The following is a 17,483-nucleotide window of genomic DNA, read 5'->3' on the forward strand; positions in this document are numbered from 1 at the left end:
AGAGAATAATGTAGTGTTTTTCTCAGAGAGTGAGATCAGATCAGTCTCAGTACAGATATATAAAGTTATATCAGTCTGTTAAAGCTTAACTGATTCAAACTTATAATCAGATTAAGTGATTTAAATTATAATATAATAAAACTGAAGCAGTGACTAGTCAGTGATATTATATAGAGATAGTTATTTAAGAAGCTGTATAAATAAGCTTAATTATCTTGCTTAAATAGTGAGCTTATAGACTACAGAGTTATTATAAGAATATCACAGATACGATACTTAGTATTAGACTGGCCGCTGGGATCATGAATTTCACATTTAGTCTCATTTGATCTGATCTCATACATTTCTTGGCGTGAATCCCGCTGGGACTGGCTATCAAAAAAACATGTAAAGTGACTATATATCAGATCTTAAAATGGAACCATGACTTGAAAAAAATGAGAAAGTGATTCCATTTGGTCTCATTTAGTCCCATTCTTGACATAAAGTTACTATTTTTAGACATTTTAAGGTTTTTTTTAGACTATTTTTAATTTTTTAAAAAGTAACGCTTTTTGATAATGCTCAAATGAGATTTAAAGTCATTTAAAGCAATAAAAATAATTTAAATTGAGAAGTGGAAATCATGGTCTCATTTGGAAAATGTGACAAGAGTAGACAGTAAGTCTCACTGAGACAGTATGAAACTACTATCTAATGTTAAAACCATGTAATGGGATCAGTTGAATTGGTAATGAGACTATTAAAAAATCTGGTCCTGGTCTCAGACACGGTCACACAGTCAGTCTACTTAGTATACTAAGAAAATTATATAAGAAACATAGTAACTCTTGTATATATTTCAGTAGAAGAAAAAATGAATCACTGACTTTTTTAATAAGAAGTCAGTATCTAGTTATTCTATATAGATAATAAGTGAATACTCTTCTCTCATTTTATAAGTAAGAATAGTCAGAGTGATATCTTAGTAGTATTTTATTATTAAGAAAGAGTAATCTACTGATCTTATATAAAAGTAAAGTTCTTATATTTATTAATCAGATCTTTCTATGATATATCTGAATAATATTATAAAGTGATTAAAACCCGGTTTAAACAGTCTGTAAAATAAATGAAATTATTCATATAAAAGTAATAAGTCATGTGAAACCGCAGTGAGGTCTTGATACAATCAGAGATATAATATATATTCAGATTAAACTAACTGTCAGAATTATAAATTTTATATTTAATTTCATTTAATTTAATCTTATACATTTCTTAATATAAATCTTACTAAGACTGACTATTAAAAAAACATGTAAAGTAACTATATATCAGATTTTAAAATGAAATCATGACTTAAAAAAAATAAGAAAGTAATCTCATTTAATTTTATTTAGTTTCATTCTTAGTATAAAGTTACTATTTTTAGACATTTTAAGGTTTTTTTTAGACTATTTTTAATTTTTTAAAAAGTAATACTTTTTAATAACACTTAAATAAGATTTAAAGTTATTTAAAGTAATAAAAATAATTTAAATTGAGAAGTGAAAATTATAATCTTATTTGAAAAATATAATAAGAGTAGACAGTAAGTCTTACTGAGATAGTATAAAACTACTATTTAATATTAAAACTGTGTAATGAGATCAGTTGAATTGATAATAAGACTATTAAAAAATCTAATTCTAGTCTCAGACACAGTTACATAGTCAGTCTAATTCAGATATCTCTCAATGAATAATTATTTCTAATAAGAAGATAATGTGTGAATAATTATTTTTAATAAGAAGATAATGAATGTTTTTCTAGTATAAGAGGCCTATACTGAATTGATCAGTATAATATATAGATCTTATATAACAAAGAGAAAAACATTAGAGAAGAAAAAGAAAGAGAAAGTGTGAGAATCAGTGATTGAAGTGAATATTTATACATGTATGTGGTGATGTATGTGGTGGGGCTTCGGGGCGGAAGAATCTATACGCGTTCGTGGCAGCCGAGGATCAGCAATCGAGAATGGAGCGGAGAATCTATACGCGTTCGTGGCGGCCGAGGATCGGAGCGTACGCGATCGAGAATGGAGCGGTTGGAATCTGTGGAGTGTAACGGAATAGTCTATATGATTGATCGGGCGCAGCCCGCCACAAGCTCTTTGCAACTGCTTCTCAGTGTAATTAGAAGATTTAGATATGATTATAATTAATGATGATTATTTGAAGATGAAGAATAAAGATATTGAAAATATTTTCTGTATGATGTGGTTTTTCATACACTGTGGCACACTCACTACAGAGAGTGAGTAAGCATGGCACGGTTAGTAGCTTTTTGCATTCATATGAATCTGTAGAATAGTTGAAGGTTGTATTGATAGATCTATCTACAAGAACATAATATAGTGGTGGGTCACGTGATCTAGTGGGATCGCTAACCGCAACGGCCGTAACGGCCAACAGAATCCAGTGTAGGAGTAACTAACTAATATGCTTCAACTCCTCCGTATGTCAACAAATATCTTTTCCTGGTCATGTTTGTACCCAGAACACACAGCGTACAACTAATAATAGCGAATACCCACACACTACGGAGTAACTACACTATCCATGCCCTAGCCCGTAAACAAGCTCGCCCCTGGTAGCCGCAGCCCAGCCAACCGCCGTCCATAAATACGGATAGCTCGACTTAACTCCTCCTGGACCTTGCCTGCTCTCACTCAGGGCGCGTAATATTACCAGGCACAGCCGACGCCAACCTAACCTTGATTGAACTCCTGAACCCGGGCTGGAGGGCAAGCGCAAGCGCAAGGGCAATTCAGGGAGTGGATGTAACCTCGCGCAGAGAAAAACATGGACTGCGCAAATAACAAGATCTGATTCCTTGTTGGACTTCTTCCTGCAAAGTAAAGACGTCTTTCTTCCCCTTCCCTACATCACGCTTCGGCTCTTTTTTTGGTGGGTAGGATTTCTCTATTTCTGAACTACTCTGGCCTAATTATCCACACCCCACCCCGTCCACTTTTTCACCAATTGACTGCGTATCTGGGGAGGAACGAGAGAGAGAAGGGAGCAAAAAAGGCACAATGCGCTGGTTGCAGGGCACTCTCATCTGCGCCCTTACCACTGCGCTGGGGGGAAGTAGAGTGGGTGCAAGTGCGCTGTTGAAGACGAGACAGGGGAATCATGGTTCGTTTGTTAACGCCCCGTGTGTCACCCCTCTCCAATTTATAGAGGAGAGGGTTGCATTCTGAAGGGAAGACAAAAAGAAACTTATACCAACATGTCTTTGCACATAGTCACCGCTCGTGCGCCACAGGATGCCGATTCAGATAAGAACGGCGTATATCCTCCCGAATGCCACGTACAGCGCGAATCGAAGTATCCCTTCTGCCTGCCGAAGAATAAAACTGAAGTGTTTACGGGGGATATATACTATGGTACGCAAAAAACAAACACTCTCCCAGATGGTGTGACATTTTCAAAGCGCAAAGAGCTGCTCTACCTCTTCGCGACAGCGGACAAGATCATTCATTGCTTACCACTATAATGCGTATGAAACAGTGACCTGGGACTCAGACGCATTCCCCCCAAACTCCACGATCACCGTGGGGCTCAACTATGCCAACTCCAGCGAAAAGGCAGGCGTCTCCGCCTACACATCTGACCGGCGAGAAAACAGCTACGGCTTCGTCACGATCCAAATGGACAAAGTCTGGTTGCAGGGCGAATCGCGCAATAACCTAACCGTGTACATCGTCGAGTACAACCCAGGCTCAAACGAGCGGGCCAAGACGGTTGCAGGGCCCATGATTTCCCTCATGAATAAACCTGGCAAGCACCATCCGCCTCCCCCACCCACCCCAGTGCCCGATAAGGCGGGCCTCACGATCGGATTGCCGGTCGCGCTCGGGGTGTTTTTCCTTATCTTGCTTGGGCTGTGTTTTGGCATGAGGAAGAGCAGGCGTATTGGGCTAGGGAATATTATGGGGTCTAGGGGTAAAGGGTATGGAGGTGGGAAATCCAGGATTGAAAGGCTAGGTGGTGGTGGTGGTGAACGAGGGAGACGACGTGATCGCGATACTGCTGCTGCTGCTGCGACTGTCAGGCTGGCTGAATTGAATGATGGAGAGCAATACATGGATGACCCACGAGGCGGTAGGATTAGGAGTGATGCGGAAATATTCAATGAGTCGGAAAGGGCCAGAGGGAATGTATTCAGGGATGAGCTGTCACGGATGAAGAGCTGGAGGTGAAATGTTTAACTTTGCCCGGCTGTTGATCCTCTGATGAAGGATGGTGGAGTCGAAACACTCTCTTCTCTTGCAGAGGAACAAATATCCTCCGGAAATTTTATGGTATGGTTGGACATGAATAGCTTTCCTACGTATAGATATTGACTGCCACAGAGCCAGTCCGTTGGTTGATCTGCTTCTTCTCATTCTGGTAGGGTTTTCCGTGACATTTTATTAACGAGCGCGGGGGCATGGCATTGCATTTTCATATGTATATTAATGATAGGAATAGACGTATGTTATTATATATGCTTTCTCTTTCACATGGGAATCATCTCAATTGCTTAGTTGTTATATTTCTATCCTGTTATCTTCCCATGAAGTTCTTCGTTGCCGGGTGAAGAGAAATTTGTGGCGTGCTTCGAATGCGATGCGATAAGCCGCGGAAACAAGGGATTGTCAACGCTAAAGAAAAAAATTTTAAATTTTTAAAAAACTTTGTTCTTCACAAGCCAGGTATTATTTGAATGCCTGAATGCCACAGCGGCGAAAAGGAAGTTCAATTTTCTCTCATTCATCTATCTATGTATCTATTCCTGGTACAGTACATTAATTAAAGGAAGAAATAGTTATAGAAACCAGAGACTGCTTACCCTGATCGGCGGGCTGGTGGAAGGTATTGTGTTTGGTATTGTCTGGTAAACATTGCTTATGAATTACCGTAATAAACCGCTGTGAGTGGCCAAAGATGCGCACATCGAAGAAGTTTCCCACAGTTTTGCCGCCGTAATTACCGTATTTTGTCTTTTTTCTTCTATTTTTTCCTTGGTGATTCACAGGTTAAACTAATAACTACGAGTCAGACCGCGGTTGCTGTGCGTGTAACTACCCCAGAACTTTCCCTCATCCTCTTCTTCTCATCCTCAACAACCTCATCAACTCTCTATATTCTCCTTTTTACTTCTTATCTTAGACTTCTCCCTTTAGAATCCTTACACCCTTCGAGTCTATCCGGATACTGCTGTTGATCAGCCTTACCGCACACCGCACCTGTCTCCTTCGCCCATCCTCACCACTCCCCGCCAACACTCTTTACACCCCGCACAACGACAAAATGTGCACCACCTGTACAGGAGCCAAAGCCACAAACGGCCAAACCAACGGCCAGGTCAATGGCACCAATGGAACCAACGGTACCAACGGTATATCTCTCCCATCGTATACTGGTGTTATTTGGGGGATAATTTCTTTGCTGACCGTGTCAAGGTATGGTCACTAAAGACGGATTCACCGCGGTGCAGACCCGCGAAAACCCACACCCACACGTTGCCCGGAATCCATACGGCCACAACGCAGGAGTAACAGACTTCCTGAGCAATGTGTCAAGATTCAAGATTATCGAGAGTACGCTCCGCGAGGGCGAGCAGTTCGCCAATGCCTTCTTTGATACGGAGAAGAAGATTGAGATTGCGAAGGCCTTGGATGATTTCGGTGTGGATTATGTGAGTCATAACCGCACGTTTTTTTTTTTTTTTTTTTTAATTCTTAATTTTTTCCCTCTTTTTCTCAACAGTATATTCTTGGGTTGGCTATAACGCTTCATTACTATTATCACTATCATTATCATCATTGATATCGTTTTATACTAATGGCAATTGATGCGGTAGATTGAACTCACCAGCCCATGTGCTTCAGAACAATCGAGGAAGGACTGCGAAGCGATTTGCAAGCTTGGATTGAAGGCCAAGGTATGTATACATAACATCTATGTGTGAATGCCACTTGCTCCTGCGTATCTAGAACTAACCCTCAAACCCCCGCTATAGATCCTTACGCATATCCGATGCCATATGGATGATGCCCGGGTAGCTGTCGAGACTGGTGTTGATGGAGTGTAAGCATACCATACCCTTTTATTTCCATTTCCAAGGGCAAAGCATCTGTCTAATACTAAGTCAATAGTGACGTCGTTATTGGCACTTCATCGTATCTCCGTGAACACTCACACGGAAAGGACATGACCTACATTAAGAATACGGCGATCGAAGTCATCGAATTCGTCAAGTCCAAGGGCATTGAAATCAGATTCTCCAGTGAAGACTCATTCCGATCCGACCTCGTCGACCTCCTCTCCATCTACTCTGCCGTCGACCAAGTCGGCGTCAACCGCGTCGGTATCGCAGATACCGTCGGCTGCGCTTCGCCACGACAAGTTTACGAGCTCGTCCGCGTCCTCCGCGGCGTCGTCAAGTGTGATATCGAAATCCATCTCCACAACGACACAGGCTGTGCCATCGCCAACGCCTATTGTGCCCTCGAAGCCGGCGCGACGCACGTCGACACCTCCGTCCTCGGCATCGGCGAGCGCAACGGCATCACGCCGCTCGGCGGCCTCATGGCGCGCATGGTCGCCGCGGACCGCGACTACGTCAAGAGCAAGTACAAGCTCGAGAAGCTCAAGGACCTCGAAGACCTCGTCGCCGAGGCCGTGCAGGTCAACATCCCCTTCAACAACTACATCACCGGCTTCTGCGCGTTCACGCACAAGGCCGGCATCCACGCCAAGGCCATCCTTAACAACCCGAGCACGTACGAGATCCTCAACCCAGCCGACTTCGGCATGACCCGCTACGTGCACTTCGCCTCGCGCCTGACGGGCTGGAACGCCATCAAGTCGCGCGCGCAGCAACTGAAGATCGAAATGACTGACGCCCAGTACAAGGAGTGCACGGCGAAGATTAAGCAGCTAGCAGATATCAGGCCCATTGCTGTTGATGATGCGGATAGTATTATCCGCGCCTATCATCGGAATATCAAGCTGGGTGAGAATAAGCCGCTGTTAGAACTTACTGCTGCGGAGAAGGAGGCTTTGGCGGAGAAGGAGAAGGAGGAAGCAGGGAAGGTGGTGGAGGTTCCTGCGTAAAAGCTAGAGATGATTTACCCAGTGGGGGGGGAGGTAAGGAGGGGGGAATTTATTTCCGAAAGAAACAAGAAAACAAAAATAAAAATAAAAACCATCAATCAAAATTAAGATCGGATCATTCGACGAAATCGCTAAAGCAGGCAGATAGACAGAGATTTGGGAAGGGAAAAGATATTTTCTGTTTGGCTATGGTTTTGATACATCTCTTGATCAGTTCCATTTTCTATTTTGATACCTTCATTTTATCCTTTGACCTTATCATTTTTCTTTTCCTTTGCTTTCTCTTTTTCATCCTTTCATTTGCTCTTTTGAAATACATGAATAAAGAAACAGGTTAGAAGACAACAGAGAAGTTCAAAAAGGCGGAAAAGATTCGCAGGCGCGCACACACGCACAAGCATCATTACATCCACTTTTCTTCAAAAGCCGTCTTCCCTTTTTCTTCTTCTTTTTTTTTTCTTTTTTTTTTCGCCTTTGAGAAAAGGAGAGCTTGGGTTCTATTCTTCTTGCACCTATTCCTCCCATCTCCCATTTCATTTCTCTCCTAGTCTTTCAGCTTCTTAATACATGTATCTCATCTCTGCTGTCCTTTTCCCACAGCTATTTCATTTTAAAATTGTTTTAAAATTGTTGTTCTAGCTTTTATTTCTTTTTGTCTTGTCTCTCTCTCTCTCTCTTTCCATCCATTTCCGCCTTGAACATCAATCATCATCACCAGAGAAAAAGGAAGGAAAAAGAAAGAAAGAAAAATATATATATATATATATATATATCTATATATATAACATTGTGTCCCTCCAAATTTCAAATCCTCAATTCAATTAATTAAACCTTAGGAATCCTCGTCTTCTTACTCTGTTCGTACCCCGTAGAACGTCAACAACAACAAGAGGACGAACGAAGAAAAGAATGAGAACGAGAATGAGTTGAGGTGGTTTATTAACACAACAACCAAATCTCCGCGCGTGGTCATAGCCCGACCCAGCGCGTGTTCTTAACAACAAGAGCAGCAAAGACCGACCTCGGCCTGCCAAGCCCAGTCGCCCAAAGAGGTCTAGCGGGATGGGCCATCCATAACAGCGTAAGTACTCCGTACAGTACGCAACAGTAAGCTCGAGCCACCCACCCTTCATACATACCATAGCCTTGGGCCCCAAGCAAGGCCTCGTCCTCTACTCCGTACCAGTTACAGGATTACAGCGGAGTTATGGAGTTATGGAGTTGTGTGTGGGTGTGTCCTGTGCTGTGGTGTGTGCTGTGTGCTGTGCAGTGTGCAGTAGTAGTAGTAAGTAGTAACTAGTAGTTAGTAGCGCGGTTGCACCGGCGCCGGCTGACGTCACTTTTGCCCACTGTGGCTGGACCGCGGTCGCTTGGATAAAAAAGGAATAATTTTAGTAAGTTAATGGAGGCCATGGATGGGCTCTGGCTGGGCTAGTTCGGGGGGACTAAGTTGGGTTCCTGCACGGTGACGGAATTGATCCACACACATCCACCTCCACTGAACTAGGTTTTGGATGTTTTAGATGTTTGGGAATTATATCTCGGAATGAATGAGGCTTTTTCGTGGGCATTGGAAAAGAAAAAAAAAAAAAAAAGAAGGGGGGTGGGTGTGGGTTGAAGAAGAGATATATATATATATATTTACCGATCTCGGGATAAGAATTGTTTGCTTTTCTTCACGTTCCTCTTTATTTTCCCGGGCAGTCTCTCACTCTCCCCTCTCTCCTCTCCTCTTGCTACAAGCGCTAGATGGATGCGACACAAAAAAGAAAACCAGCAAAGTGTGTGAATAGTAGCGGTGATAGTGGTGTTGGTGGTGGTGGTGGGGGAGTGGTATATCTCCTCTATCCCATTTGTCACCATTTCCCATAACTTCTTTCAATATTATTCCCCCCCCCAATTCATAAGCCAACCAGCCAGTAAGCCAGAGCAGGCCTGGACTCATCGAACCAACCACCAGGAACTATTTATTATCTATTATTATTATTATTGGGGAAGAAAACACTCTACTCTACCTAGCCGGAAGGGATATATACATCACCCCCTGCCGGGCCGGGTTCCTGATGGGATGACCGTCTCCATCCCACCTATCCCATCCCACACACCAGTTGGCAAATCACAAATCACACAATTGAATTTTACCTAGGTAGGGTAGGTAGGGGCCGGGGGGGGGAGGGGAATGGCAAGGAAGAGGGAGAGAAGAGAGGAAGAGGATGCGGTGAGAGATATGATGAAATGCACCAATGCCATTCCCCTCACCCCTCCATGAAAAAAAAAAAAAGTAGAATAAAAACAATAATAGAAATGAAAAATATGAAGAGAGCTAGAGAAATGCAACCCAACTCATACAGAAACATTTTTTCCTCTCTCATTTTTTCTTTCCTCTCTCAGTTTTTCTTTCCCCTCCCAATTATGATTGAATAATGATTCAAACATCAACTGGGATGGTGGAATTTTACAGAATGATGGAGAAATGAAGAGAGCCGCCTCACCTCACAGCAATGCGTTTCGTATTATTTATTCTCTTATTACAGGTCTAGGGCGGCGGTGATGAATGAGTCTGTCCGGGCCTTGACTAAGGCTGGGCTGGTTTTCTATTTCCGCCGTTTTTTTTTTTTTTTTTCTGTTTTCCCTTGTGAAGGCAGTAATGATGATATTTTATCAAAAGTATAAATCTTTGAAAGTTGTGTGTCAGCTTACATGCATCTTCTCAATAATAATGTTCTTAGAAAGTTCATAGTAATGCAAACTTCTCTGTGAAGATAGTTTGAAATAAGAGAAGACCAACAGGTAGAATGTTCTTTAAAACTTGCTCATGAAGAGAAAGGAATAAGACAAAAGAAAAAGACTTTCCTCTTCAAAAATAAAAATAAATATGGAGAAAGGTTTTGTGGGGTGTTTGATAGGAATTACTTTGTTATTATTATACTAAAGCAAGATGTCCACCCTCCGTACCGTACCGTACCATAACTACGTGATAAATACGAGACGAGAACTGGCGGCGGCGGCCATGTCATCGTTGAGAATAATTTGCGGAGCGAAGCGAAGCTAGACTGGCCAGTGGGACCATGAATTTCATGTTTGGTCTCATTTGGTCTGATCTCATACATTTCTTGATGTGAGTCTCACCAGGACCTACTACCAGCTTCCTGGGTGTTCTGACCTTTGAGAATGATGTACAGAGGAAGAGCCCAGCCTGACGCGTTGACTGACTCAATATGTAGTAGCTTTGCTCGTCCATAGTGCTCCGCACTAGTAATAATCTTTGTCATTGCACAGAGCCCCATTGCAAATCCAGTCTCATCAAAGTTGTAGATATCTTCAAGAGTAATCTCATATTGAGTAAGAGTATCCTCCAAAGTCTTAAACCACTCCCAAATAACTCTAATATCTTCTTCACATTTCGCCCGCTCGTGATTGTAACATCTTGAATAACAGCATTGAAGCTCTGTACAGCACTTTATTAGGTTTGAGACCCAGTTCTTGCCAACTGGTGGAGGAGAGATTGCCGGTGATCGCGTAGAGAGAAGATGATTAGCCATATTCTCAACAAAAGCCGGCTGGGGGCAGTAATCCTCATTTATCTAGATTTAGGACCCATTGAACTAGCATATCCTCTTCAGTCTGAGTCAATTTTTGTGTGAATTTGCACGTAAATTCACCCGTGCAGGTCGACCATTGCGTCGATAGGATAAAGTAGAATATGACACATTATATAGACATGCAGCTTCCGCGAATTGTCATAATTTCTCGATTTTTAAGAGCATTAATTGCAGGCTCTATTCTTCCCTCTCTCTCTAGAGAATTTCTCTTATTTTTCTTGCGAATTGGTGGCATAATTACGCGTTGAATGGTGGGCGTTCGTTAATGAGCTGGTAGAGGATTTTGGTGTTGCGCTCGCTACGTTATTAACTAACGGTTTCTTGCTGAGTCATCAGCATCAGGACGACAAAATGGAAATCAAACCAACTGTCAATCATCATGGAACAAATCACATATGGTGCAAGCAGCGGTATCTTTAAGATCGAAAAACCTACTATTCTCAAGTGCCCTTTCCCCGGCTTTGAAGATGACCTGCGCTGTGAACAACGAGCCTATGAGCTGCTGGGTCGACATCCACGGATAGCCCACTACTACGGTCGCTTTAACAACGTCGGGTGCGAGCTGGAATACTACCGGAACGGCTGCATCGACAAGATAATGACAACAATGCACGGAGAACTACCATATCTCAAATGGGCGGAACAGATCGCTGAAGCGCTGGTCTTCATGCACAGCAAGGGCATCATCCACTGTGACCTGCGAACACCTAATATCCTTGTTACCGATACCTTCGACATCGTCCTTGCCGACTTTGCCTCGTGCTGTATAGATGGGGTGAAGGTGTCTACAGTGACAAATACAGCTAGATACCGCCCGCCCAGCTGGGAGAATTATAAAGAATATAAAGTTTCCCTTCAGAATGACTTCTTTGTGTTTGGCAGTGTGGTTTATTTTTTGATTACATATGAAGCACCCTATAAAGATTTAGAAGATCATGAAGCTATTAAGCTTTATACGGTGGGGAAATTTCCCGATGTTTCTAGGTGGCCATTAGGTACTGTGATGAATAAGTGTTGGCGCGGAGAATACTCTACTACTTCACACCTGTTGAAAGACATCCATCAGTGCACCTCCTTGCCTCTTCATTTGAAATGGTGGTTTGCTGACATGTTCTTCTCCTATAGGTCGTGTGAGATAAGAATCACGTTCTGAGCTCATATTTTCAAGCTGTATCTGTTTCATTATTCAAAGCTTCACTGGTGGCACACGCTTCCGCGATCTTTGCCCTTTTGAAGATAGCCCGCAGCTCATAAATTTCGGCGACTGGCTGCTGTGGCGCCGGCTCAGCTATCACCTCTATCCATCTTTCCCGGCCGTGCTTATGGTGAACTACAGAATGAAACAACGCAAGAGTGCGCTGAAATCCGAACAATGGCTGGTCTTTCACTAGGTGAATTTCAAGAGAACCACCTTCCAAACCAATGGAGCCATCAGGAATCACAAAGCAAAAGGTCGGAGCGACTTACACTAGTTGGCATAGTCGAACCGTTACAAACAAAAGGACCGAGGATATCACGGAGGCATTTAGTCGCAACGAATGGGCATATCTCACGAAACCTCTACTATGACTTGTGCGACTCCTTAGGACGACAAGTCTTAATCAAATGAGGGAGACGCGTATAGCTGAACCCGCCGCTGTCACGATGGCATTTGCAGCCCCAGAGGGCGTGACATAATGTTAATCCATATACATGAAAGGGATATCATGATCAACCATAAGGTGGCTTCTCCTAGCGGCTCATTAAGGGCCCTTGGTAGGCAGGTGAGGGGAGCCTTGCTTGATAGTGTCCTCATCTTTCTCCTCAGGGGGGCACCGTATATCACCGGAGAAACCGAGCTACTAGCCCATGGCACTGCGATGCCTTCTCCTCTTCTACTGTGCGCAACCACAACCCGAACGATACCTACCCCTCTTGTCTCCTCACCATGATTCGCCTTGCGACAGCTGTGGAGAGGATGCTAGTACTGCATGAGTTCTATTTTCAGATTTCGTCTCCGGACTTCGTTCGCTGCTGCGCCGTGCTTCAATACCTGTAGAGTGCAGTTTAACAGCACATTACCAAACACCCAAAACACAACAAGTTGCCGGGCTATATTCATACTAGCACTATAGCCAAAGCATTTCCTATCTAATAACTCTTGATATAGCCAGTGATATCTCGACAACATAATGCACAGGTCTGCATCAGGAGGGATGCATCCTGGGCAAAACCTATATCCGCACAGGAGGGTTTTCCACTCTGAAGGGATGGTATAACATATTGGACATTGACAGCGATGTGCTGGAGAGCAGCCCGAGACAAACACCCTGCGACTGCCCCCAATCCCTTGGTATAAATAGAGGGCCCCCTCCCCCTCCAGGACCGTCTTCCTTTTCACTTCTAAACATAACCCAAGCGCCCCCGGTCCTGGTTAGCAGCCGGGGCAGTATCCCGCATCCTGATATGCAATCCAGTGACCTCTTCTTCGGTCGTTGGGTATAGCTTCCCAGAGTATGAGGCTCTGTTCGATGACCTAGCGCTCCCTGATCCACGACATCACGGCCACTGAAGAAATGCAAAATACCCAACTTGAAACAGCCCTGGGAAGATTTTTCTCCCAGCCGGGCCTTGTTATGTGCTGGTATTGGCTGGTATTGGGATAGGCGAAATTCACACAGTATTTGAAGCAGGGTCCGCGAAGGTCAGGGCGCTGGAAGGAGAAGTGCGGCACCTGAAGGAGCGGAACACCGAGCTAGAAACCAAGCACCGTGCAGAACTGAGCAGGAGAAAAGAGGAGATTCTCAGACTTGAGGCTGAGGTCATCTAGCTGGAATATCGCTGTCAATGTCCAATATGGGAGATTATCATGCAATTGCTGTAAAAGTGCTATGGTTAGAAGTGGCCCGTTGACTGTCATAAAGACAACAACAATTGTCATAAAACAAGAGCTGTTTCTTGACAAAAACAGTCTATTTGAGCTCCATCCTCACAAAGATTGTCATAAAACGATTGTTAAGACTCAGAATATGGCTGTTCGATGAAATCTTGTTGTATGATGTGATGTGTACAATGATCGGAATGATCAACTAAAAGAGTGTAGATTGTATTGTATATTGTCTATGAAGTCTAGGGCTCGAGAAGAGCCTGAATACAAAGAAGGGGGAGATGAAATCTCTACGAGACGATAAACCTAATGTAGACCGGATAAACTAAGCACGCCAATAATGGTCTTCAACTAGGGAATGCAAATGAATGAGCCAGGCCTGACGGACTGTGCTGTCGGGCAGTCTCAACACCTGTATTTCCTCCTGTATAATCAAACACTTGGCCTGTATTTAACATCATGCAAGGACTCATCATAAGCTCTGCTTGCATATGAGTATAATGGAAGAATAAATAGTAATAATAATAATAATGCATAGTAGCAACAAAACATGTTGAACATGTAATCGCACTCTTTTGTGTGCCAGGAAGATCAATCAACTCTTTTCAGCTTCTGAGATTTGACTCAAAATAATGAGCTACAAAGTTGCCAAGTCCTTGCATTGTAATTAGAATGATGAACTAAGCACACAGAAATCAAATGGCTCTCTTCCTCTTCACTCTTGCCTTCACTCTGCCTTCACCTGGCTTCACCTTTCTTTCCCAACCTCTCCAATTCAGGGGGGTAGGTGGGGATTTAAAGCAGCCTGCCTTCAGGGCGAATCCGGACCTAGTTGTAAACAGGAATATCATCGAGTCCAAATCTTTTGATGGCTTTTAGAGGTAGCTGGATATATCTGCTGTAAGAAGGCATACTATACTGTGCATCTGCATTATTGATCTTGCAGCACTTAGAGAGCTGTTATTTTATAAATGAAGCCTTTTTTTTTTGATCCCTTCTAACTTTTTCTATATTTGCTTCGCTCTCTTTTTCCCTCATAAGACGCAATATCAATGTTTGAAGAAACCTGACTTACTCACCCTCTTTTCTCCATTGAAGAGAGAGAGTCAGCGCAAGTAACTTAGTTATTCTTTCTTCATTCTCATACATAGTTACCTCATCAATTTCTGCTAATCTTTTCTTTTTCTTTTTCTTTTCTTTTCTTTTTTTTTTTTTTTGATTCCTCTCTCCCTCATGTGTGGGTGTGCGTGTATATATATATATATATGTGTGAACCCTTGTTTGGGCAGGCAACACTGCTACTTGCCACTATCCCACTAACCGTGCCATGCTTACTCACTCTCTGTAATGAGTGCGCCACAGCGTATGGAAAACCACACTGTAAAGAAAATATTTTGAATATAGTAATCTTCAAAAATTAATTAATAATCATCATCACATCTATCTATAATATAAAGATTATCTATATACTCATTAGAAGGTGTAGAATTCACTGTAAGTTGAGATTCTATAGAATTATCTTGTTATAATTGAGTGACTGTAGATTTTATAGATTTGATTTCAATCAATTAAAGAGTCTTATTAAATGTCTTTTTCATCTCATCTACTCTATAAGTCATAATCTTGTAATTGATATTCTTAATAGTGAGAACTTCATTTACTTGTATCTATCTGTGAAAGAATTTGATGATCTGATATCTATTTACTTAATAATAATCTGCAAGTTCACTCTCACAGTATATATTCAATTTCATCTGAATTATGCTACTCTTAAAGATCTTGTTCAACTGTTTTATCAAATCAGATATAAGAGTATTCTTCACATCTTCTAAGATCTTGACTACTGTATTAATTTAATAATATAGTTTTATAACTGTCTCTGAGAAGATTAATTATAAGAAAACAGTTAACAGTCAATCTGCAGATGACAGAATAAAGTAATTATATATATTATTATCATCATTGTATATATTGAGATCTGAAGTATTATCAATGATAAAAGGTCTCAATCAATTGAGAATTATATTATAATTAACTGAATACATTTTACAGTTGATAAAGTCAGCTCTTACAGTACTAGATTTAAATGCTTACAGTCAGATACTCTTCAGATTAGTAAGAAATTATCTATCATTATACTGCTTATATCTGTAGCAGATAGTTTTATTAACTGTCTTTATATAATAATACTTATACTGCTGAAAAGATATATTATCAAGAGATTATAGAATATAACTTATATAAGATAAGAATCTGAATAGAATAATCTTATAAAGATTACAGTATTAAATGAATTCTTCTATAAAATAAGAATTATGATTATTTATTAATAGTAGTTAATAACTATCTATTTAATGCTTTTTTATCATTTTATTAAACTGCTTGATTCATTCAAATTCAATCTCATTATTTATAAAGTCAGACTCAGATGCAGTGATAGCATAGTTATTAGATAAGTTAAAGTATGTATATTAATTCTCTAAATAAATCTTTAATTTTATTATAATTAATGAATTTAATACTATATTATCTGTACTAATATACTTCATCACTGTTATTAATCTACAGAAGTATAATAACTATATAATAAAATTTATATCTTTAAAGATGATTATAACTCACTATCTGCATTCTTCTTCTTCTTAAAATTCAATCTTATTAAAGTTGTAGATATTACAGTGAAAAAATTGATATTAATTGAAGACAGCTTTATATTAATTAAATTAGTTAATAATGAAGCTTATATTCTTATAAGATACTTATTTTAAATTTATGAGTTTTTACTTGACTTATTTATAATCTGATAGATGTTTGATAAATTAATATATTCATATCTTACTTACTGTGAAAGATGCAGTCTCTGAATCTGTATAATACTGTCTTAATATACAGTTCATAGCAGCTTTGATATACTTGATAATAAGTGAGTAAAAATTAATGTTCAATTGATGAATTTATATCTTAATTATCTCTTTCTGACTGTCATTCAATACTCAATTCAGTGAAATTCTCATAGTTCTTGATTTCTTTCTATTGATTCTCTTATATAAGATGATATATAAGACTTTGAATTCTCATGACAGAGATGTGATTTTTAATTTTGAATTACTTTTATATGTGTTAACAGCTCTTTACAACTGCTTCTCAGTGTAATTAGAAGATTTAGACATGGTTATAATTAATAATGATTATTTGAAGATGAAGAATGAAGATATTGAAAATATTTTCTTTACAGTGTGGTTTTCTGTATGCTGTGGCGCACTCACTACAGAGAGTGAGTAAGCATGGCACGGTTATTATTATTTACTAGCATCTGGCGAGAACGTGGAATGTCATAGCAACTACTACTAACTATGTTAGTGGAAGTAAGCAGCAGCGGCGATGAGCTGGTGATCGGCGCTGTGCATGCATGCTCCTGTTACGTCAGTGGGTGGATTAACTAACTTAGTTATTCAGATTGAACATCGAGTTAACTAATAACTAACTAGTTGGCCCGCATGGATTTTTGAAGGAGGGAGGGGAGAGGGAGAAAGAGAGAGAGGCGGTAAGAGAAAGAGAACTTCTTTTCTTGATAGTTATGTTAATATGTTCATTTTTCTTCATTTTCCTTTCCTCTCCATTTTCTTTTTCTCATTTCGCATTGCCCGCGGGCAATTCAGGTGCTGGTTTCCTTGTAACTTACAGTACATGATGGGGTTTCAATTTATAATCAAAAATAAGTTAGTTAATAAAAAATATAGTTTTAAGGTTGTCAAAGGCAAACCTCGGAAACCTTCACAGAAGGGCCAATCAATCAAACATATCAATTCTAACTCAGCGATGCTTTTACAACGACAGGAAAGGTCAGAGAGCAGCTCTCTCTCTCTCCATCCCATCCCCCCA

The 17,483-nt window shown here is 40.8% G+C and overlaps 3 protein-coding genes across 5 annotated transcripts; all 3 read left to right on the forward strand.

Annotated features, from left to right (window-relative positions):
- The first annotated feature begins 2,702 nt into the window (after positions 1–2,702).
- On the forward strand, positions 2,703–4,544 carry BDBG_02310 (uncharacterized protein). Its single transcript, XM_002627593.2, has 3 exons — positions 2,703–3,164; positions 3,275–3,415; positions 3,540–4,544. Exons 1-3 carry the CDS (start codon positions 3,062–3,064, stop codon positions 4,229–4,231), a joined length of 936 nt encoding a protein of 311 aa, XP_002627639.1. The 5' UTR covers positions 2,703–3,061; the 3' UTR covers positions 4,232–4,544.
- Positions 4,545–4,726: 182 nt separating this feature from the next.
- Positions 4,727–8,041, forward strand: BDBG_02311 (homocitrate synthase, mitochondrial). Of its 3 annotated transcripts, XM_031720734.1 has the most exons (6): positions 4,748–4,944; positions 5,074–5,412; positions 5,477–5,712; positions 5,878–5,958; positions 6,037–6,104; positions 6,173–7,972. In XM_031720734.1, the coding sequence occupies exons 2-6, from the start codon at positions 5,325–5,327 to the stop codon at positions 7,131–7,133; spliced, it is 1,434 nt and encodes a 477-aa protein (XP_031577001.1). In that variant the 5' UTR covers positions 4,748–4,944; positions 5,074–5,324; the 3' UTR covers positions 7,134–7,972. The 3 variants fall into 3 exon arrangements, with proteins under 3 accessions (XP_031577000.1, XP_031577001.1, XP_002627640.1); XM_031720733.1 differs by having other exon boundaries at positions 4,727–5,412; positions 6,173–8,041; XM_002627594.2 differs by lacking the exon at positions 4,748–4,944 and having other exon boundaries at positions 5,065–5,412; positions 5,492–5,712.
- Positions 8,042–11,114: 3,073 nt separating this feature from the next.
- BDBG_02312 (serine/threonine protein kinase) lies at positions 11,115–13,624 on the forward strand (the record flags this gene model as incomplete). The annotated part of the gene is made up of 5 exons (XM_002627595.2): positions 11,115–11,730; positions 11,861–11,865; positions 11,976–12,114; positions 12,915–13,190; positions 13,381–13,624. 5 exons carry the CDS (start codon positions 11,115–11,117, stop codon positions 13,542–13,544), a joined length of 1,200 nt encoding a protein of 399 aa, XP_002627641.2. The 3' UTR covers positions 13,545–13,624.
- Between the last annotated feature and the right edge of the window lie 3,859 nt (positions 13,625–17,483).

Source organism: Blastomyces gilchristii (assembly GCF_000003855.2).
Source record: "Blastomyces gilchristii SLH14081 genomic scaffold supercont1.3, whole genome shotgun sequence".
Taxonomy (NCBI): Eukaryota; Fungi; Ascomycota; class Eurotiomycetes; order Onygenales; family Ajellomycetaceae; genus Blastomyces; species Blastomyces gilchristii.

Bases quoted from the DNA above. Each gene is read 5' to 3' on its own strand.
- BDBG_02310 (XM_002627593.2), top strand. From the start codon at position 3,062: ATGCGCTGGTTGCAGGGCACTCTCATCTGCGCCCTTACCACTGCGCTG. The intron at 3,165-3,274 runs GTTCGTTTGTTA...CTTTGCACATAG, and splicing joins GACGAGACAGGGGAATCATG to TCACCGCTCGTGCGCCACAG. The intron at 3,416-3,539 runs GTACGCAAAAAA...CGTATGAAACAG, and splicing joins TACGGGGGATATATACTATG to TGACCTGGGACTCAGACGCA.
- BDBG_02311 (XM_031720733.1), top strand. From the start codon at position 5,325: ATGTGCACCACCTGTACAGGAGCCAAAGCCACAAACGGCCAAACCAAC. The intron at 5,413-5,476 runs GTATATCTCTCC...GACCGTGTCAAG, and splicing joins TGGAACCAACGGTACCAACG to GTATGGTCACTAAAGACGGA. The intron at 5,713-5,877 runs GTGAGTCATAAC...TTGATGCGGTAG, and splicing joins ATGATTTCGGTGTGGATTAT to ATTGAACTCACCAGCCCATG.